The sequence below is a fragment of the Morus notabilis genome, unplaced genomic scaffold, assembly GCF_000414095.1.
Source record: "Morus notabilis unplaced genomic scaffold, ASM41409v2 Scaffold45, whole genome shotgun sequence".
NCBI classification, from domain to species: domain Eukaryota; kingdom Viridiplantae; phylum Streptophyta; class Magnoliopsida; order Rosales; family Moraceae; genus Morus; species Morus notabilis.
In genome coordinates, this window is record NW_010366164.1 from 1611778 (window position 1) to 1634740 (window position 22963).

The following is a 22963-nucleotide window of genomic DNA, read 5'->3' on the forward strand; positions in this document are numbered from 1 at the left end:
AATTGTTTAAAAAAAAAAAAAAAAAAAAACCAAAAGTGTATTTCGAGGGGTGGTAGCCGGTCGGTAGATGGTTGGCTTGATGGGCGGTGGTGGTGTAACTAGTAAATGAGTCGTCAGGGTCAGGACTCGGAGGGAGGTGGGGCCGGGGGAAGTGGTTGGCTTGAAGAGTTGGTGGTTGGCTTGAAGAGTTGAAGGGTTGTTTGATAACGCTTTTAAAATAATTTTATTTTTAATATAAAAGTAAAAATGAGATTTTTTTAAAATTATTTTGATATTGATTTTAAAATTACGTTTGATTAATTTTTTAAGATATTATTTTGAGTGTAATAAAAAAGTAAAATTGTGTTGATTATAATTATTAATTATAATATTATAATATTTTTGACAAATACTAAGAAATGAAAACAGAAAAGGGAAAAAAATTTTCAACTGATTTTTAATTTCTTCACAAAAATCATGAAAAATAACTTTTAATTTTTTTTTAATTTCTTCACAAAAATCATTTTCATTATTTTTTATTTTTATTTTTAAAATATTTGCTAAGCAAACACGATTTGAGGACCGTTTTTATTTTCGTGCCTCAAAATGTGTGAAAAATGTTTTTAAAAATGAGCAAAAATCAATTATAAACGCACCTAAAGTTTTGGTGTTTTCTTTTGAATACATATAGTTCTTCAATTTCTTTTCGTATTTGCCCCCTCCCCCCTATTCTTAATTACCAAAGTTCAAATATGTCTCCACTTTTATGTGTATTTATTATATCAAAAGTGATCTAAAACGAGTAAACTTTTTATAAATTACCCATTTATATAATTGTTTTTAAATGTATAATCTTTTTTATATAACCCCTCAACTGTTATCTCATAAGTATTTTTTTCTCTAATTTACCCTTATTGAAGTATTATTTATTTCAAATGCTCTCTATTTAAACATTCTTTTTGTTGCGGCACTTTCAACTACTAATTTCTCGTATATACTTTTTAAAATAATTGTCTATCTAATTTACCCTGTAAAACCTTTTACTACTCAAATATGTTCTAAGTGTCTATAGACATATAATAGTAAACCCAAAACACATTTTAATTGAAAATGTTCATTTCAGTTCATTCTACTATATTTGTTCTTTTACTAAGTAAAAACTTAGGATAATGATAATTTGTTTTTAAAAAAATTACACTCCACAAAATTTTATATCTATACAAGAAATTCAATAAACTAAATGTGTACGTACAAATCACATCTTTCAAACTAGTTAACGTTTTAATAGGTGATATTTTAAAGGTCTCCACCATCGTGAGTCATGGTGGATTGATATGAAAAAATAAATAAATAACTTCTTCATGACCCAATTGATCCTATCAGTGAAAATTGAGAAAAGCATTTGAAATTAAAATTAATTTACTGGTAGTTTGAGTTAAATGAAAGACGTGATTGATGATTAGGACATTATTAGTTTCTTCATGGTAAAGGAAAGTAATGACATTACTTTATAAATTTCTGTAACAAACACTAGGACCCGTTTAGTTTGCTAATTCGATTTTTTAATTCGAGTTGAGATGTGATCTTATGTAAGAGTTTTTTATTGTAACAAATAAAGTTAGATGTGATTGTTTCTTAGAGCTTTTTACTATAACATAATTCGAATTCTAAACTTAAATTAGTGAAATAAACGAGGCAACGCATTTAAACTAAGGGTGTGTTACCAAAGCAAACCACTTATTTTAGATCAAGTGCAAACCAAACTAATTATAAATTGGTTTTGAGATTTTCAAATCAAACAAAACCATTTAAATGATGAAATCCAAACATTACAATTGGTTTAGTTTGATTTGTTTTATTTGGTTTAAACTATTATTAATCATTTTGTTCTCAAGCATAATTAGAATCAAAACTTTACTATAATCAAAATTCATTTAATACTCAATCATAAATATTGATAACTCAAGAAATAAATACTCAATTCATAACAAAATACATCATCTGATGTCAGAAATTAATCATCCATAACAAAAATACATTTTTAAATATGTTATATAAAAATTACTTACAAACTGGTCTATTATAAAATATAGAGTAAAACGTGATAACATATTATAAAATGACTAATTATATTTTGAAAATGTATAGGATACATATAATTTCTTAAAATATCTACGAATAAAAGTTAATTTGATTTTTTTTTTAAGAGTAAAACCACAAAGCAAACGAACTTAATTAGTTTTTTAAATTTCAAAACAAATCAACCAAATCGGTTATTGTTTAATTTAGTTTGGTCGGTCAATAAGTATGAATACTTTGATGCACACCTCTGATTCAAACACACAAAAAAATATATAAGAATAAAATTAATGGATGTTTCTTGTAATTTAAACGGGTTAATTTTGAATTAGTGTTGAGTCGACACTCATTCGTTTATTATACATGTTATATGTAGTGACACCAAATTGATATAAAAATAAAACCGGTTACCTAAAACGTATTTATGTCATGCGTGCCTGTTATTATCAAGTCGTGTTGTATAGGAAATTGTCGGCTTTATAAGTTTTTTTTTTTTTTTTTTATAATAATTTACTGGCAGGAATTGTCCTTCCATAAAAGAAGGTCTGTATAAAGTATTCAACAAGAAAGAAACACGTGTCCTAATCAATTATATACCTATTAAGCAAAAAAAAATCAATTATATACTTTTTTTTTTAGGAGAAACTGGAAAAAATTTACTTGACAAGAATCAAGATCATATAAAAAGTCCTATAGCCCTCGGGAAAACATCAAAAGAAAAAAGATATGTAGACAATCGAAAAACATGTAATTATATACCTATAAATTGTTTTATTCAGAAAAAAGAAAAAGAAAAAATCAAAGCACACAGTCCAGATACAACAAATACAATTCTAGATATTTATCACACAACAAATATTATTCTAGATATCATTTATGTTGTTTCTCTACTAAACCAGCTTATTCATCAAAGCCAAAGCCCTTTCAGAAGTCGGGTCCACCAAATGGAAACAATGCCCTTCTCCTTCCGTTTCCACTATCTCCACTTCCCCATTCCATTCACTTTCCTTCTATAAGACGGCACTGATCGACTTATAAATCAGAAAAGATGAGGTCTGGATATTGTTTAATGAAGGATCGGGGAGAGCAACTCTTATTTTCCGTATGATCGCTAAAAAAATTAAAGGACGAGAAGTGGTGAACCTCTCGGAAGCGAGAAAGCGAGCAGTAAGCTGAAAAAGCCCTTTCCCCTTTTCATAATAATAAGGTAAGCTTCATAGCTCCAACCTAGACAAGGGGAAAGCCAAAACCAGCTGAATGAAGGGCTTCAGAGCCTGACCTTCTTAGGGAAAATTCTTATTATATATAATAAGAATAAGTTGGGAATCGCAAGAATTGAGAAGTCCTCCATTAAATGGGGTGGGAAAGATAGGTTCGAAAATGATTGAATTAGCAGGAGGAAGGGCGGCCCTGAAACAAAGGTGTATGTACATAAGAAGGCTGGTTATGGCCTTTACATGATAGGGCTCCTTCCCATCTATCTTGACCGGGAAGAACCCCTTTCCCTTAAAAAATCCTTCTCTGCCGCAAAAACCAACACCTTCCCACACCCTAGCATCCCCAACTCCGGATCCTTTTCCGGGTCCAGCCTCGGGTCACCCGACTTGATTCGGGTCGGGAAAATAATCTCTATCAACTTATCAGGTTCGTCATTGTTGAAAAACGGGTGCACCGTTGCCAGCCCAACAATGCCCAGCCCACGAAGCCCATCCACGCCGGCCTGTCTTACAGTGTAGTGCGCTATGGTCGCTCCGGCGCTGGCTCCAACCACGAAGACTCGATCGAAATTCGCGTAATCGTTGAGCCAGGCCTCCGGCACATTTTCTTCACGGTGGGCCCCGGCCCACCGGAGAGCTTCCAACGCGTCGTCGAATGCCGTCGGGAGGAGGTGCTCCGTCGCCCTCCGGTAGTGCACAGACAAAGCGACGGCGTTTGCGCCGGCGGCGAGGGCGGCGACGTGATCATGGTAGCGGGGAGTAGACGCAAACCCCGCCGCCGTGGAAGAAAACGAGGAGAGAGTGTTTACTGGTCGGGTCGGGTGTTTGAGGGATGAATATTCGGGCGGAAGTCCGGTGTTGGACAAAACGACGACGTCTTTGTATCGGACGCCGGTGTTGGCGTTGGCAGAGGACGGGACGGTTTCCTCGCCGACCAGACGATCAATTAGGAGGTCCGTGAAGATCCGGAAGAATGGGGTGTCGATCACTACCTTTCCCGCAGTCTCCTCCATTGTTGGACGTTGAAGAAACTATAATGGAATGGTTTTCTGTTGTAGTTCTCTCTCTGGCCACTACTCGTACACTTATAAGCCTGAAGCAGAAATGAGTTAAGAATTTTGGCGGGTCCACTACTGTTGCATGTGAATGATTGCGCCCACAATCATTTTTACCCCCATCAGTATCAGAAAACATAAAGTTATGTATTTTATTGAATTTAATTACAGTTTTAGACAAAGTTTAAAGTGTAACGGCCGTGGCATTTTGTACTCGTAACATTTTTATGTGTGTATTTGATATATTGAAGCAAGCTGGAATTTAACATGGTAGTGAACTATTACTAATTCCATATTATAATGTCGAATGAAAATTGAAAAATATTACTAATACCAGGCCCGGTATGAACGTTGGGCTGAAGACTTATATCTACCACCTAAAACTGGCGGCCACAAGTATGATGCACTGCATATTCTATCAAAGGTTTTGCAATATCTTAAAAAAAAAATCAAATCATTGTATTTTTTTTCCTGAAGAGTTCTGATGTGCAAGTGTTAATCGATTTTTTTCCCCCTGAAGAGAGATATATATATATATATATATATATTATGAAATTGTCCCTGCATAGGTCTTATTCACATAATTGATATAATACCTACTCCCCATTTTCAAGAATAGTAATAATCATGTATACTCCCCTAAAAAATGACCAAACATTCCCAGGAGGAATTAGTAGTACCTACAACTCTAGTTTATATTTACTCGTAAGGCCATTAATTTGTGGAGATGAAGAGTACTCCCACTTTTGTTGTTTTTAGGGGTATAATTGGATATTCTTAATTTTAACTTTTATATCTAATTTATTTTTTCCTTTTTACCCTTTTGCTTTAGAAAAAGGTCAATCGTATAATTGTGGTCCAATTTAACCAAAAAAAAAAAAAAAACATTATAGAAATATATAGGGCTAGGTCAGGTTGGCTGTACTTTTAAAATAATTATTGTGTTTTTAATAAAAATACTATTTTTACTTAAAGTAAAAGTATAAGCAAAAATAAAATCTAAAACTTATAGATTATGGCATCGTTTATTTCACCGATTCGAGTTTTCAGTTTTAAGTTTATACAGTAAAAAACTCTCAGAAAATGTCACAATTAACTTTTTCTGCTACAGTAAAAAAACTATCAAAAAATGTCACATCTCAGCTCGAATTGAAAACTCAAATTCGCGAAGTGAATGATGCCAATAACTTCTCAAAATAATTTAAGTAGTGCATTGATTTGTGTGCAAAGTATTTTTGTACACTTTTACTAAACACTATAGTTGCATCGTTTATTTTGTAAATTTCTTTTGGGAGTTTCAATTGTAATTCCAAAAACACCCTTAATGTAATGTAATGTTAAGTTAGCGTGCTACAAACTTTAACAATTTGAGTAAGAAAATTACTCTCTAAAACGTTAACTCTTGTGCTAAATTTAACATATATTATACTTAATAGTAATTTTAACACCAAATACACTATATGCTAAATTTTAACATTTACTCGTTATGATTGATTTATTAATTCTTATTTCAATCATTACAACATGACATTCTCAAATTCTTTTAAATTAAAGTGTACTTGGACAATTTTATGCTAAACATGTGTTTTGTCAACAAGATAAAATGCAATTATTTATTTAACTTTTTAATGAAAGTCCCGGAAATACCCATGTATATTTCTAAAAGAGATAAAATCATTTTTGGTACTCTTTATTATCAAAGAAACATCATAGTACTATTAAAATAGTATTTTCGCCTTTAAAGAAATGTTCTTTTAATATTGAAGACTGATTTTAAGACATAAAATGTTCATTATATCTTTTATATTAATTAACAACAAATTAATATTTTTTTAAAAAACTTCTAAAATTGTTTAAAATTTTTTTAAAATTAAAAATTAGAAAAAGTTAACTTTTTTTAGAAAATATTTTTAAAATTATTTGAGGATATTTTTAAAATTATTAGTTTATATTTGATTGATAAAAAGACAGCTTAGGCCTTACACGCTTCATATATGGGTATAACCAGTCTCTAGTCCGACATCGAATTGGAACGATATTTGTATATATATTTTTAAAAAATATGTATATTTTTTTTTAAAACGTGTATATTTACTCTTAAAATATGTATATATTATATATTTTATCATAAAAAAAAAATGTACATATTTTAAATAAAAATATACACATTTTAAAAAAATATATACATATTTTAAAAAAAAATACATATACCGTTTAAATTTAGTACTGAATTGATATATATATATATATATATATTTCATTAAACGTTAAATATCCAAATTCCAAATTGCCATCCCTCGAGTCTTTTCGCTTCTCTTGTTTTTATTCTCACTTTATTCCATACACACCTGTAGCTCTTCCACCCTGTTCTCGAACGGAGGAAGTGAAGTACTGATCGCAACCAAGCACGTAAGTTTCTTCTGCTATTTCTCCTCTTAATTTTTCAATTAAAAATATTTTATAATCTCCTTGGTATTGATTTCATCCCATATCCTACTTCTCAGTTTTGATAGATTTGTGATTTTTTCCCTAGAAATTCATGTCATTCTTATGAGGTTGTTTACTTTCTGAGTTCATTAGGTTGTTTACCTTGAATCGGTGTTGAATTGGGTATGTTTATATATACATACATATATAAATATATATATATATATATATATATTGAGTTGTTTCGGGTGGCTTTTAATCGGTGTTTTCTTTGGGGTTTATTTGTTTGGGTTGTCTTTCTCATTGTTCCTTATTTGTGAGATAATAGCTGTTTAGTTTTGCTCCAATTGTGCGTTAATTGTGATGGATGGAGAGTACAAACTAGTTCAGCCTTAGATTTTTTTTTCTCTCTTCTGTTTTTTTTTTTCTTTGTTTTTGTGGGGGGTGGGGGTGGGTTAAGGTATCTGACTGGTTAGTCTCATTTGAACCCTTTTGTATGAATTTATGTTAAAATTAGATAGGAAAGAGGGATGGATAGAAAGACGATGTGACTGCATTATTTTCTTTTTTCCATCTTCATTTTATAAAAATTTCAAAAGTAGTTAAAATGGAAATAATTCAAAATTCTGGGACAAAACGAGAGACTTTAAAGTGCATAAGGTAAATTGAGAATGATTCTAAGGTTTAAGAGACAACGGTGGTAATTTTTTCTATTGTTATAAAGAATGACCACCCAGTTGTTTTTTTGTAAAAAAAAAAAAAAAAAAGCCGTTCTTATTCGTTCTATAGTCATGTTGTAATAAAAAAATGTAGAAAGTTATATTACTAATAAAACTTTTTTATTTTAGATACACCAAATAAGGGGTAATCATCTTATGTATTGTCGCACTGTATTGGAAGTTGTAGGGCATGTTTAGGAGAGCTTCTTAAAAGCTGTTTTTGGCTTCTTAAGTCCAAAAGCTACTTATGAAAGTGTTTGGAGTGCTTTGGCTTTTCAGAAGAGCTTCCAGTTAAAGTCAGAAATTATGACTTCTATAAAAAGCACTTATGATAGACTTTGAAACTTGTACCAGAGTTTAATTAAGGCAATATAAACTTAATTCCAACACTTTTATTGCTTATTAGAAAATTTGAAAATCATTTTGACCCCTTAAGTTTTTTGTTCCAAACACTTAGGAGACGTTTGGTTCATGGATTAGAACCATGTGATTAGAACTATTTTTGATTTACGTGTATTTGTTGTGAGAAAAAATACTGTAGCGAATCACGAACCATGATTCAAATCATGAAACGAATCTAGATACCAAACATCCTCTTATTGAAAAACCACAGCATTTGCTTCTCTTCTTTTACTGGCTAAAAGCAAAAGCAAAAGCTCTGCCAAACGGGCCCGTAGAGTCCTTTGTTTATTTTGCTCTGGGTTATACTGTTTCATATGTTTGTTTATTGGCTTTGGAACCTTGTTAGGCATAGTTGTTGGGCTGTTTGGGGAGCAACTCTTTACTTCTTTTGATTGAATGATTTATGCGTAAATGATGGATTCAAGTTTTTTTGTAGTTTGTCTTATTTAGTTTTCAATGTTTTGTTTCAGTCTAGAACTTATCATCAAACTTGAATTTAAGGATTGCTCGTAGTTGGAATGATTTAACCACTCTTTAAAAAGTTGCATAATCTGTTTGTGTAATTATTTTTGGTAGCTTGTGTATCCCATCCAGAATTACAAAAATGTAAACTCGCTGCAATAGGTGTGAATTTTTAGTATGTAATATTAAGTCACAAACATTTCTAGAACATTACTAATATGTAATATGAGACCACAAACATTTTTTTTTCTCTTGTGTTAATCTATGTCACAACTATTAAGATTAAAAAAAAAAAAAACTTTTAACAATCTATGCTCTGTTAATCATTACTTTTTTTTATTATTATTTTTAGTGAGAAAAAAAAGAACAGATTTAGTAATTCAACAATTTATGTTCAAATTCTTTTTTGTCCCCCAAAATTTAGACAAACATAACAATTCCCACTCTCTCGTAGATTTTCCTGGCCTTGTGCCTGTGCAGGACAGTCCCACTTTTTCTTTTTCTTCTTCTTTTGGGAAATTTCTTCAATAGACGTCATGATTTTGCATAAATTTGCGCGGCCTGTCGTCGTTTGTTGGTTGGAGACTAGAAATCATTTAGGTGCAATTTCTGATTAATTCTTATGCCTCGGTATATAATTTCCACTAATATTAATCCCGATATCTTATTGAAATTGATGCTCAGAATGAAGTCTAACACAACAGCAGGTGAGGAGGAGTGCCTTGGATGGGCTGCCACAGATCCATCTGGCCTTCTCTCTCCTTACAATTTCGCTCGCAGGTATTCCTTTTCCTATTTATTCCTCCCTTTCTTTGGTATTGAATTGAATTAATAAAAAAGCTTTTTTCTTTTTAATATAGTTTGGTATTTAAAGGGTAATAAAGAAAAGAAAAATGCAGGGCAGTGGGGAGTGAGGATGTTTCCATAAGAATCACGCACTGTGGAATATGTTATGCGGATGTAGTCTGGACTAGAAACAAAATAGGTGATTCCAAGTATCCTCTAGTACCTGGGTATGTAAACATAATTATTTATTCATTTGTTTATTTATTTATGCGATTTATGTGTGTTTGAGTTAAAACTAGGTGATTAATGTTCTGTTTGTTCTAACTAACAAGGCAGACATGAGATTGTGGGGATCGTGAAAGCAGTTGGGTGTGGTGTCCATGCCTTCAAAGTTGGGGACCATGTTGGAGTCGGAACCTATGTCAATTCCTGTAGACATTGCGAGTATTGCAGCGAAGGCCTTGAAAATCACTGCGAAAACGGAGCTGTTCGCACTTTCAATCATCTTGATTTTGATGGTACTATCACTAAAGGAGGCTATTCCTCTTCTATTGTTGTTCATCAAAGGTATGTCTACCCACTCTAACTCTCCTCTTAGTTTTTAGTTCAGGAAATAATCTTATTATTAAATTGCAATATTCATTCATCAGCATCATCAGACCCTCTACACTAACTAACTGTTGGTTTGGTTTCTTGACAATGAATAAGAATATCATAGTTTGTGTCTTTATTTACAGATACTGCTTTAGAATACCTGATGGCTACCCACTGGCCTCAGCGGCGCCTCTTCTTTGCGCTGGGATTACTGTTTATGCTCCCATGATGCGTCATAACATGAACCAGCCTGGTAAGTCTCTCGGTGTCATTGGACTTGGTGGCCTTGGTCACATGGCTGTCAAATTTGGCAAGGCATTTGGGTTGAATGTTACAGTTTTCAGTACAAGCATTTCCAAGAGAGAGGAAGCTCTCATGCTGCTTGGTGCCGACAAATTTGTAATCTCGTCTGACGAGGAACAAATGAAGGTACAACAGTTACATACATTGCCATTTTTCTTCACTTGTAGTTATTCTTGATTTTGATTGTCTGACGTTAGGTAACTTTGTATTCAGGCCCTTGCTAAGTCATATGACTTTATTATTGACACCGCATCCGGAGACCATCCTTTTGACCCATACATGTCGCTGTTAAAGACTGCCGGTGTTCTTGTTTTGGTGGGCGTCCCAAGTGAAATTAAACTGCATCCTGCAAACCTCATTTTGGGTACTGGAGAGCTACATCAACTTTCTCTGAAACTTATTAGTTCTTTTGGGGTAGGTTTAAAGACTTCTAGTTTAACTAATAGCATGTCTTCATCTTTCCGCAGGTATGAGAACGATTTCTGGCAGTACCGTAGGAGGTACCAATGAGACACAAGAAATGTTAGAGTTCTGTGCCACTCGTGGAATATACCCTAACATAGAAGTGGTTCCAATTCAGTATGCAAATGAAGCACTGGAGAGGCTAGTACGCAAGGATGTGAAGTACCGTTTTGTGATTGATATCGAGAACTCGCTCAAATGAACCTTTGAAGGGCAAGAACTCTTTGGCTTCCCTGGGCAATACAACACAACAGTTTGACATAGCAGAGGAGGATTGTATTTCTCTGGAAGTGTTTGGGATCAATACTGTGTTTTGTGCAAGAAATCAAAGGATTAACTAGAAATATGCGAATGATTGTATCTGCATTTAGGTTACCGAGGAAGGGTTACATAATTTGGACCTAAAATAAGACATTAACTCTGAAGCTTCAAGTATTCAATTCAATTATTCATCATTACCGAAAGAAGATGAAAAGAATTCAATAATATATGTTATGTTGAAATGCGCTTCTATGGCCGCTATAACATTGATTTAAGCTTATAATTTCTCATTAAAGATGAATGCATACAATTATCCTTTGTTTGTTTTATAGGTTTGAACAAAAAAGTTTTGGTTCAAACCTCTAGAACGTAAGTTTCTTCTGTTTTTTTTTCTCCTCTTTGATTTCTCAATTAAAAATCCATTTTGGCGCTTTTGTCTTGATTTCATCCCATTTTCTACTTCTCAGTTTTGATAGATTTTTGTTATTATTGTTATTATCATCATCATCGCTAGAAATTCATCTTATTCTTCTGAAGGTTGTTTACTTTCTGAGTTCTTATGGTTGTTCATCTTGAATAGGTGATGAATTGGGTATGTTTATATTTTCTTTGGAGTTGTTTGGGTTGGTTTTTAATCGGTGTTGACTTTGGGATCTTTTTTTTTTTTTTTTTTTTCAAAGGAATTTAAGTTCATGAATAGAGCCGAAACAATAGAATTTTCTTGGATAGCTATCCTACAAAGTTAAATTATCAAACTGACTTTTTTCTCTATTTTGGGAGATTCTCTGTTAAGATTAAGAAAAATAAACTACCGGTATGTTTAGTAGTTAAATCTGTGTAAAAAAATTTATTTTTTATACGATTTTAATATGATGTAATTTTGATTAGATTTAAAATAAAAAATTAACCCTACTAATAAGCTAGCTTATTAGAGAAAATCTTTTTTATTTTTATAAAAAATGACCGCCCAGTTATTATTTGTAAAAAGTGACTATTCATGTCTATTTCATAATCATATTGCAAAAAATGAAAATTTAGAAAGTTATTTTACTAATAATTTTTTTTTTATTCTACATACACCAAAGAAAGGTAATCATCTTATGTAGATGTTCAAAATAACTGACTTAACCGACTCGACTGAAAAAGGGATCGAAACTACCCGAATATAAACCAAACCGAAGACAACTGAAATCACAGGTGAACCGAACTTAACAAAAGCTCTTGGTTTAAAAAAAAAAAAAAAATATATATATATATATATATGTATATATATAAACCAATAATGGAGAATGTAAGTTACACGCTTTGCCCCTGTGCCATCATTATTGTTATGTCATTCTTAGAAACGCGGGAATATTTATATTAATTCTAAGCATTTTTAAAAACTCACATCAACACAAGTTAGGAGTCCCACGTCGAAAATGAATTAAAATTTAAGCGTTCTTCAGTTTTATAAGACCCCATCTATGCTTGCAACACCCTTTCCACTTCAATTTTGAGCCGCAAGTGGGCCCTTTGTTAGTGAGTTTTATGTTTAGGGCTATTATATGTGTATATATATTTACTTTTAAATTTACAAATTCTAATTTATTAAAAAAATTAAAAAATTAGAAAATATATAAAATTGACAGTTCAATTGAATTGAAGCTGACAATGCTCGAGAGGAACATTGAAGATCATCCAGTCTTATGTATTATTATTGTATTGGAAGTTGTCGAGTCCTTAATTTATGTGCACCAGTGACACTAGTTTTGTTTATTTGTTTACTAGTTTTGTTTGTTTGTTTATTTATCGGCATTGGAACTTTGTCGGACATAATTGTTGGGCTGTTTGGAGAGCAACTCTTTACTTCTTTTGATTGAATGATTTATGATTCCAGTTATTTGTAGTTTGTATTACTTAATTTTAAATATATTTTTTTTAGTCTAGAAGTTATCATCAAAATTAACTTTAAATATTGCTTGTAGCAGCTGGAATTGTTTAACTACCCTGTAAAAAGTTGTACAACATATTTGTGTAATCTATAGAAGTGGTCCCAATTTAGTATGCAAATGAAGCACTGCAGAGGTTAGCATGCAGGGATGTGAAGTACCGTTTTTGTGATTGATATCGAAAACTCGCTGAAATGAACCTTTGAAGTAAAGGAACTCTTTGGCTTCTCTCGACAATACAACGCAACATTTTGATGAAAGAAGGTGAAAAGAAAACATTGACATATATTATGTTGAAATGTGATTCTATGGCCGCTATAACATCGAAGACGAATGTAGGCAGTTAGCCTTTGTTTGTCTTATAGGCATGAATAAAAAATTTTGGTTCAAACTTTTTTTTTTTTTTTGGTTACAATGTTTTCTCATAAAAATTTAAACAAATTTGAGTTCTTGTTTAAATTTATGAACCAAGCATGCAAACCGTCCTATTTAAAGTGGCTACTGAATTCCTTGTTGATTGAATTGATTGAAGAAAGGAATTCCTATAACTCCAATGAACAAAGTAAATAGACCTAATACAAGCATAGAAAATAACATAGTATTATCGACTCATGAGAATACGAGAAACTGTGCTTAGTACCGATAGGCCCCTCAGACTTCTTTCATTTCTATTAATTAGATATTTCTTGTTAAAAAACAAAGAAGTATAGAGATGAGAGGATCGATGCCAAGTTGTAGCTGGGATTTGGCTTAAAGTTTACGAAAAACATCTCACCATGAGCCAAGTCACCAAGATCAAGAGCCTTTGATTGATGACTCTAGGCTTACTTTTCTACCATATTGTTCACGTCCTTTGTTAGAAACTGGATTCATCACCAAGCCATCTTCCACAGAAATATCAAGCCTTTTATTATTATCTGTCTCCTCGCCGTTCTGGGATCCAGGCTGCTCATCAGCTACATGATTGTCTGTCTGTTTGCCCCACAACACACAGTAAAGTCCCACAATGATAAAGAAAGCTCCCACCAAGCTGTGCATATCCATTTTTAAGTTCAGGAGTCTATGACAATATTATATTATTACCATGGTTAACAAACAGTTAAATGCCTATGAAAAAGAGAAGAAGGGCAGTAAATTATGCTTGGCCGACCTTGCCAAATGAAGCCGCTCTGCAAATGCAATCGCGGACGATATTCCCCCGATAATAAGTAGTAGAGGACTGAACATAGCAGTAAAAACTGGTCCTCTGTTACCGATGCACCAGGTCTGAAGTACGTATACTATTCCTGAGATTACAACTCCCTAATTTGCAGTTACAAAAAGTTAGCGTTATAAAGTTGATACACCATCATATTGCAATGTGAATTTCTTAAGGCGTATGAAGTACTCACACAGTAGACAATGGTCAGAAGTTGAACATTCCAGTCCAACCTCCACAAAGTTGGATGTATTCCAAAACATAGGGCCAGTAAAGAACATTGCAGAGAGGCGAAGAAGCAAATCATAGTATTGAGTGATAATTGAGCAGGGTACACTTTGAAAACGAGAGCCTACAGCCGCAGATGATCGTCACATATTGTTTTGTGTTTGATTTGAAAAACAAATGATTGGATAATAATATGAAATTTTAGGAGTATTCTCACCCGTGACCTCTCAATTTTAGGATCATTTCCACTTTGCCCCGCATAAAAAGTCCAATTTTAGTCCTTGAACTTTGAATTAGCCTCACTTAACCCCCTCTACTAAAAATTCCATTAAAAAAGACAAAAAAAAAAAAGGAGAGTTAAGCAAAGTCATGTAGTCTATTTAAGAAAGGATTAAGCGGGACGGATTCAAATTTCAGAAGGTAAAGTGAGAGTTTTTAAAATTTATTGGGCAAAGCATGAATTACCTTAAAATTGAAAAACAATGGGACAAGAATAATCCAAAAAAGTTATGCGAAGTAAGGATGATGACCTGGAGAACTAAAAATGCACTCCATGCAACGTAACTTGTGAGAATAAAGATTGATCCTTTGATCCAGCTTTCTTTGCCATGACCAGAATTAATCTCAGCCTCATAGTGATACAAGTGTATTAAGGGTTTCTTCACAAAACCTTTTAAAAGGAACCCTCCTTTCCACAAGGAAAATATAAGAGAACCGCCCACGCAAATAAGCGTACCGGCAACCTTAGCTTGACCTCTGATACTTGTAATCTTCAGTTTCTCCATCCTAAGAATAAGACATTTGTTTTGCAGATAAATGATGGAACGAAATTATTTAAGAATAGTGATTGTGGAGATCATCCACAATAATGAATTAAGATTAATACCGAAGAAGAAGAGCCAAGACAAACGTCAGACTGGGAATGACATTACTCAAGGCACCTGCAACAGTTGGGGTAGTGTAGGCCAAACCAGCATAAAATAGGTAAAGGTGAATGGTGGTGCCAAGTGATGAGAGCACAAATATCTTTGTCAATATTGAAAGTGAAAGTGAAGGACGCTGCTTCCTGTAAGTGCAAGAAATATTTTGGATTCAATTCATTTATGTCTCTCCAGAACAACAAACTCTGCAACCAAATGTCACACACACACACACAATCAATGGTGGAGTAGAAAAATAAGTTAGGAAAGCGGGGGCTATTCTAAAACTATCAAAAAATTAAACTGGATTGTATGAGGTGGGACAAACATAAAGGGCGCGTTTAGAACTCGTTCCAAAATAATTTTATTTTTAGTATGAAAATGAAAATGAAAACGTTTTCAATCTTAGACAGAAATCATTTGTAAAAATGCGTTTAGTAGTTTTATCAAGAGATTATTTTCAGTGTAAAAAAACCCAATAATGTCTAACTTTCTCTCTTTCTGTTTGAGAGATGAGAAAATGAAAACAAAAAATGAAAAACGACTAAAAGTCATTTTTCATTTATCTCTCATTTTACACTAAATTAAAAAATTATTTTCATTTTTATTTTGTCTTTTTTACGCCAAATACTGTTTTGAAAACGTTTTTATTTTTTTCGTAAAAAAAAAAATGAGATCAATTTCAAACAAGACCAAAATTTTAAAGGAAAAAACAAATTTAAGCAGGACGACTACCTACTCTCGACTGTAGCTAGCTCCGTTCCTGCACACACACATTACGCCAAACACTGTTTTGAAAACATTTTTATTTTTTCCGTAAAAAAAAAATGAGATCAATTTTAAACAAGACCAAAATTTTAAAGGAAAAAACAAATTTAAGCGGGACGACTACCTACTCTCGACTGTAGCTAGCTCCGTTCCTGCACACACACATGAAGAGAGAGCAAAGTAAAATAAAATAAAATGAAATAATAATAATGAGCTGGGAATTACCTTTCAAGTGCAAAAGCAAAGGGTCCTAGTAAAACCATAGCAATTAAATGCCTGTAAACCACAAATACTAGTAGATCGAGTCCCCTGTCTAGCGAAACTTTCATGAGAATATTGGATCCACCCAATGCTAATTGAACTACAACCATTGCCACGTAATAAGTCCATCCTTTCATAGTTGTTGTTGAAATTTATACCTGTATGCATTAATATTAGATATGGTGTAAGTTTCGATGCTTTATATTTATAGCCGATCAGAGATCAAACTTCGGCCACTTAATTGAAAGCGAATGTAATGTTACTTTTTTGTTGGTTTAGTTCACAATAATGCTTAGGAAGTAGTGATCCGCGGGACCCACATATTTTAAAAGGAGGATGTGTCTGTCTTCTTGCAGGTTAAGTAGGCACTCTTCCAAATTACTATGTGCGCTAATAATAAACAAATCCTCAAATATTTAAGGTTAAGCCATCTCTCTGGCATTATTTATCATTTTAGAATGACTTGAGATGCTAGTGATTTATAGTCCATTTACGAAAGGTGGCTTTTGGAATACGTTAAGTTAATTTAGATTTAACTCTTAATATCAGCAGAAGTCGTGATTTATAGTCATTAAGATAAGTTAGCCTCTATTTATCTACACGAAGTAAAAAAATAATAATAATAAATGCATGATAATGTTATTAATACAGACTCGTATAGTTACAAATGATCACTAAATACAATGATATTCGACTATGGATAAAAATTAAATCTACAAGTGAAGACCAATATGGCACAAAAGTGAATATGGGTGTCGAAAGTTATTGGGCAAAGGCCCCATTGGTACATTAATAATCGAGTATGACCAAAATTCATTTGACAATCATAACAATCGATAGATAAAACCAGTCAACTGAGATCAAAAGACCTGAAGCACTAGGATCACTTACAACACTATATAAAATCAAATTTAACGGCCTTAACCTACCACCACCATAGGAGGGTGGGGCAGCCACTTTAGGTATTACACAATGAAATCATAAAGTGGAATCAATATCACCTTTATTAACTATGTTTTTAATATTTGGAATCATAGATAGATGCCGGGAGTTTGGTACCCTGCTTAAAGGTGGGGGTGGAGGACTACGGCCCTCCCACAGAACTTGAGAGGGAGAGTCATTCACTGTTTCATGTTACAGTTTTTCTCTACTGTTTGTTATTCGTAATTTGTAGATACAAGTGACTAGTGCGTGTGAACTTCATTAATAATATTTATTCCCTCTAAAAATCCATCCTTTCCTCAACAGGTTTTAGATTCTCTTCAGTAGAATAGACAGTCTCATTTTTTGGTATTCCTTAAGTTCCTTTTATTTCTTTTTTTTCGAGGAATCCCTTTTTTATTTTATCCCTACGCCCATGCAAATTACAATCACACGTCAGATAACATTGTTAATGGCTCCAACCATTTCTTCCAATGGAAACTAGATTAGTCTCACTCATGTCCTAATACTTAGTGGAATTCATAATCAGGATAACGATTGCCAGCTTACCTGCAACCAAGGATTTGAACTTTCATTAACACTTTTTATATTATTTTAGGACCACTTTATTGTTAACTTGCAATAATAATAACATTGACACCACCACTTTTTTAATTATAAAAAAAAAAGCTATAATTAGTGATCCTCTCTCACAGACTCCACATTCTCTACTCCTCCATTCCATTCACTTTATTATTATTATTATTATTATTTTTTTTATAATTAGCTCAACCCCTTTTTCTTTAAAAAATCCTTCTTGGTCACAAAAATGAAAGAGAAATGCTAGTATCACTCTTACTGTTACTCTCTATATTCAATGTTTGACACGTGAATTTTACTATCTCATTTTTATTTAAATAATAATATATCATCTTAGTGGAGTCTATGTGTCAAGCAGTGAATGCATAGAGTACTGAAAGAAAGAGCGATGCTAGCATTTCTTAAAACCAAAACCTTCTTACACCCTATTCGTGCCAACTCCGAGTCCTTACCCGGATTCAACCTCCGGTCAACCGAAATGCTTCTTGCTGTGAAAATTATGTTGGAAAATAGCATTTTGAGGTGACTTTTTGATACTTGATTTTGAGTGGGATCAATTGTGCGTGAATGACCAGTTGGATTCTTGTTTTTCCCCGTAAGAAGATCGAATTGATATATTTATATCCTCAAAATAATGCACGAGTGAGTGAGAAATTAACATCCAAAATGCACATCTTTGATTTTAAAATTGTTATAACATTTAATTTCTAAATTAAGTCGCGAATTAATTTTGAGAATAAAAACATTTGTAATAGCTTTAGAATAAAAGCCTCTTAGTGTTGGAATTAAATCATATTAATTACGTGGAGCAAAATCAGCTTTTGCTTAATTACAATTTACTGTTACCTACTATAAAAGGAAGCACCACTCCGTATTATAAGACATCAAAAAATTCAGTCTTCTATCTCAGAAATTCTCTAGCTCTCTAGTGTCGTTCTTAGGTTTTCAATGTGATAAAGTGAGAGCATAATTCAGTTCATTAAGAGTAGCATTGTTGTGCAATCTTGCACCGATAGTGAGGGGCGAATTTGCTTTCAGGACAGTGTTTGAAACGCCAGCCTCGACCATTTCTCCTTGTTCCGTTCGTCAATGTTATTGTAAATTCTTGTTATTACATTTTTTTTTTTTTTTTTGCATATTTGTTGTTATTGTAATTGATAATTGCAATTGTCTTATTTCCAGTTCTTATTTCGTTCTATATATATATATTCTCTAACAATTTTAAAACAGATTCGTTTGAAGACGAACCTGTAGCAGGAAATTGGAAAAAGAGAATTTCCGCTTCTGGAAATTTTACTCTCTCACCTTAATGTATCTGAGATTTTGATTTATTTATTTATCTTTTCCTTTTCCTCTCGTCGCTATCTTTATCATTGGGCTGAGATTTCTTTAACGTCTAATTAGATTATAATTCCTTATTTTGTACCTATTGCATCTGATTAGTTTTCTTGGTTTCATCTTTTGGTTGTTTTTTTTTTTTTTTTTTTTTTTTGAAAGATATTTTGGTTGTTTTTTCGATTACATATATAAACCGTTTCTAATTTTGCCGTTAATGTTTGTTTATTCGGCTGTTACCCGATACTCTACAAAATCGTTTTGTTTTTATGCTTATTACTATATCTATATATAATGTTTGTCTTTTGTTTAAACATATTGCATTCAGTTTTTTTACTGATCGTTACTTGTCTTACTATGTAATATGTTTATGTATATACGTATAACGTTTTGGTCATTTATATTTTATGTTACGGTTTTGGTAGTTTCGAATTGAAAAGCTTTTTTTTTTTTTTTTTCAACTTGAATTATTCTAACCGGTTTGGTTATATTATAATTATTTATATGTTTCTATTATTGTTGAACTTATCTTAGAGTGCATGAACTTGAATTTTTATTTTTTTATTTTTAATTAATATATTTTTAACTAATATTTAAGGATAATTATTAGGCGAAACGGAGTTGGATATGTGACGGCCTTAATCTAAGTAGCCGTCTCTTTTAATCTCACTAATATATAGTCGCTTAAAATACTTGAAATAATTAAATTGAATTAGAGAAAATTTTTTGATGGATTGATATTTCTTCCACCTTAAATCGCAGTAAGAGTTATCAACCAAATCATTTCAATCATGAAATAAATTAACTTTAACTTAGAATTTCGTATAGATTTTCTTTATTGAATATTAATAATTTCGTAAATCCTTAAATTATAAGGCATGATAATTTTCAGGAAAATTCTTAACTTAATTACTTAAATTATGCTATTTAGTTACATGACTTTCTCGGTCATTACAAGATATGCTTCTCTCACCCCGCCCCGCTGTCATTTTTTCCCATACCTACTTTACTTAGGGTCGGGATCGAGATCGGAGAATCCTATTAGGGATGCTTTTTCTATACCTTACACATTTAGTTAAGGAAAAAAATATTGCGATATTATTAATATTTATATAAATTACATTAAATTAAATATAAAATTAAGAATTATTAAAAAATTTTAAGATGGTAAAATAAAAAAGTACTTTAAAACTTTTTTAATCCATATTTTTAAGTACTATTATAATATACAACATATATTTAAACTAAAAATATTTTTAAAAATGTATGTGTATGTACAGCGGTTGGGGTGAGAGAAGGATGTGAGAATGTCTTTATTTTTGTGATTTCAGTATTACATTATCGACCATAGTTGTTTCAGACCAAAAGTGAGTGTTAGCTGGAGCTTTTAGTAAAAATGAGTTACTCAAAAAGTTTTATTAGTAAAATGATGTCTTAAAAATTTTAATTTATAAAATGACTCAAGAATGATCCGCGCGACCACTTTTTACGCTGAGTGACCACTTGATTGCTCACTTAAAAACTAGTTTTATTAATTTCATTTTATTGAATAGTCATCTTAATAAATTTTTTTATTAGGCTGTGTTTATGTGTGCGTAAGTAGTATGAAGAAGGGCATAATTGCCTTTTTACTATAATGAAACGGTTGTTTCAATACATGACAAAATTTCATACCTTCATTTATAATATATCAACATTTTTAGAATATTATGAGAATGGCAAAATATTTAAATTTGAAATAAATTTACAGTCGTTTTTGCCCCTTTTAACAGTTCCTTATTTTCTCCACATTTTGAGAATTCGTAGATTTTGTTATCCCTTAAAAAGTGCATTTCTTTTTTTTTTTTTTTTTTTGCAACCGTTTATACTCTCTCTTAATTATGACAGTTACTACATTATCATTAAATTACATTCTCTTGTTAAAACATTCTAAGAATAATAATAATAATAATAAATAAAAGTATCATATACTTTATCATTATCATTATAGTAATACTCATTGTTATCAATGATATCATTATCATAATTATAATCACTCTTATTATGACAGTTACTACATTATCATTAAATTACATTCTCTTGTTAAAACATTCTAAGAATAATAATAATAATAATAATAAATAAAAGTATCATATACTTTATCATTATTAGTAATACTCATTGTTATCAATGATATCATTATCATAATTATAATCACTATCATTACCATCATAATCGTTAACATTAACATTGTTATCACTATCATTATCATTGTTATCATTAACATCGTTTCATTACCATAATGATTATCATTACCGTCTAATCGTTATCATTAGCATTATCATATATGGTTATTACGATCATTATTTTTCTATTTTTATAGATTTCTAATCCCATATGTCGTTATGTTCCCACATTTTTAGGGATTTTTGAGAGTTAGCAATTGTTTCAAATCATCACTAAAAATGTACTTTATGGATAACTATGTCATTACAAACTATCATTATGTTATATTTACAACATTTCAAAATCGCTATATTGCCTAAGACCTCTTGGTCTATGGCACTGAGAGATTTAGATGGGGTTAAATTTGGGTGGGAGTTACAGATTTAATTCCATGTCAGATTTTGCTATATGTGTAAATCACCCTTCAAACTATCCCCATGAAGTGGTAAGATGCATTAGGGGATCCTACAGTGATACTGGGCCTAATTTTTTCTCTAAGTCGTGACCCAAATTTGTGGGCCATTAGTATGTCTAACCCAATAATGTTCTAATTGTTAGCCTTATCCACCATCTGAATGGGGTAAATACTGACCCAACTCCAATTGTGTTCCAGTGTAATCATACCTCTATTGGCCCATTGTCAGCCACAATCAATTAGGAGTAACCATCAGTGCTGGCCTTTTGGGGAATTCAAACCAAAAAAAAAAAAAAAAAAAAAACTGGTTTGGGAAAAGAGAAAATTGTAAATTTACTCTTAAAAGTGCATGTGTCTAAGATTTTACCCCCACTCTTAATTAGTACTCTTTTATTAATATAATTATTTAATTAAAAATGATATTAATTAAGAGTAATGGGTAAAAATTAAGAGTGATCTATTTATCAATATTTCTTTAGAAATAGTAGAAAATAGGTCAATATGAAAAGCTTAAGAAAGTATATAGGCCAATTTTTAGTTATAGAAATTAATAGGCCATAACTTGTCAAGTTATGGTTCATATCCAGATAAGTTATGGATAAACTTGTCAAGTTATGGTTCATAGCCAGACAAATTATGGACACAAATCGTGAATTATGGACAATAACTTGTCATGTTATGGTTCATAATCAGATAAGTTATGGACAAAAATAATAATTTGACTTATTTATTAACTTATGTAAACTGACCTATTAATTTTAATTCATCTCAAGTCTTGATCCTATTTTCCTCTTTCTCCCTATTTCTTTTTGGAAAATATTCTGAAAGCTATGTGAGATGTATTGGGCCCTGGTAAGGCCCACATAGATCATGTTTTGGATTTTATCCATTTTCTAGTTCAATCCTTTATATATTTTTTTTCTATTTTGGGGTTTTTTTTTGGTGTGTTGTTTTCCATTTTAGTTGGTCGGTCGTTGGATATATCTATGTGCAAAAAGTCAAGCTGGTTGACCATTGATTCGAAACATAAACAAAGAAAAGTCGAAAATGAGCCAGAGGTCATTCATATATGTGTGTGTGTGTGTGTGTGTTTATGTAACATATATGTATTGTGAGAGCGCGATGAGTGTGATACTCATACAATTTGCTTCGTTGGAAATACAAAATATTAATCGAGCTCCAGACAAAAATTTTTTATTTTTTATTTAGGTGGAGTTGAGGGATTTTATCTCAAGTTCTCAACATTGAAGAGAGAATGTGAGCAAATCATATTTAATTTTGTAAATTCCGGGTAAACAATTCAAAATCCAAAAGAAAAAAAATAATTACGAAAAATGTTCATTAGAAAAAAAAGAAAAGAAAAAAAGAATGGGCATAAATAAACATGGTCATCCTTGTATTGCTCCCCATAATTGAAGCATCTTTACGGTCGGGA

The 22963-nt window shown here is 31.9% G+C and overlaps 3 protein-coding genes across 3 annotated transcripts; 1 reads left to right on the top strand and 2 right to left on the bottom strand.

Moving 5' to 3' along the window:
* Nucleotides 1-2777: 2777 nt before the first annotated feature.
* On the bottom strand, nucleotides 2778-4585 carry LOC21410171 (probable carboxylesterase 2). Its single transcript, XM_010109663.2, has one exon. It carries the CDS (start codon nucleotides 4286-4288, stop codon nucleotides 3536-3538), a length of 753 nt encoding a protein of 250 aa, XP_010107965.1. The 5' UTR covers nucleotides 4289-4585; the 3' UTR covers nucleotides 2778-3535.
* Nucleotides 4586-6621: 2036 nt separating this feature from the next.
* On the top strand, nucleotides 6622-10999 carry LOC21410172 (probable cinnamyl alcohol dehydrogenase 1). Its single transcript, XM_024173197.1, has 7 exons — nucleotides 6622-6739; nucleotides 9025-9120; nucleotides 9240-9353; nucleotides 9463-9693; nucleotides 9864-10149; nucleotides 10237-10387; nucleotides 10491-10999. Exons 2-7 carry the CDS (start codon nucleotides 9026-9028, stop codon nucleotides 10685-10687), a joined length of 1074 nt encoding a protein of 357 aa, XP_024028965.1. The 5' UTR covers nucleotides 6622-6739; nucleotide 9025; the 3' UTR covers nucleotides 10688-10999.
* A 2473-nt stretch (nucleotides 11000-13472) lies between these two features.
* LOC21410173 (WAT1-related protein At5g64700) lies at nucleotides 13473-16189 on the bottom strand. Its single transcript, XM_024173169.1, has 6 exons — nucleotides 16017-16189; nucleotides 14990-15169; nucleotides 14634-14889; nucleotides 14069-14227; nucleotides 13828-13979; nucleotides 13473-13707 (listed from the first exon to the last, which is right to left on the bottom strand). The coding sequence occupies exons 1-6, from the start codon at nucleotides 16187-16189 to the stop codon at nucleotides 13473-13475; spliced, it is 1155 nt and encodes a 384-aa protein (XP_024028937.1).
* Nucleotides 16190-22963: the final 6774 nt, after the last annotated feature.

Bases quoted from the DNA above. Each gene is read 5' to 3' on its own strand.
- LOC21410171 (XM_010109663.2), bottom strand. From the start codon at position 4,288: ATGGAGGAGACTGCGGGAAAGGTAGTGATCGACACCCCATTCTTCCGG.
- LOC21410172 (XM_024173197.1), top strand. From the start codon at position 9,026: ATGAAGTCTAACACAACAGCAGGTGAGGAGGAGTGCCTTGGATGGGCT. The intron at 9,121-9,239 runs GTATTCCTTTTC...AGAAAAATGCAG, and splicing joins CCTTACAATTTCGCTCGCAG to GGCAGTGGGGAGTGAGGATG. The intron at 9,354-9,462 runs GTATGTAAACAT...CTAACAAGGCAG, and splicing joins AAGTATCCTCTAGTACCTGG to ACATGAGATTGTGGGGATCG.
- LOC21410173 (XM_024173169.1), bottom strand. From the start codon at position 16,189: ATGAAAGGATGGACTTATTACGTGGCAATGGTTGTAGTTCAATTAGCA. The intron at 14,890-14,989 runs GTATTAATCTTA...TCTTATTCTTAG, and splicing joins GTCTTGGCTCTTCTTCTTCG to GATGGAGAAACTGAAGATTA. The intron at 13,980-14,068 runs GTGAGTACTTCA...ACTGCAAATTAG, and splicing joins TTCTGACCATTGTCTACTGT to GGAGTTGTAATCTCAGGAAT.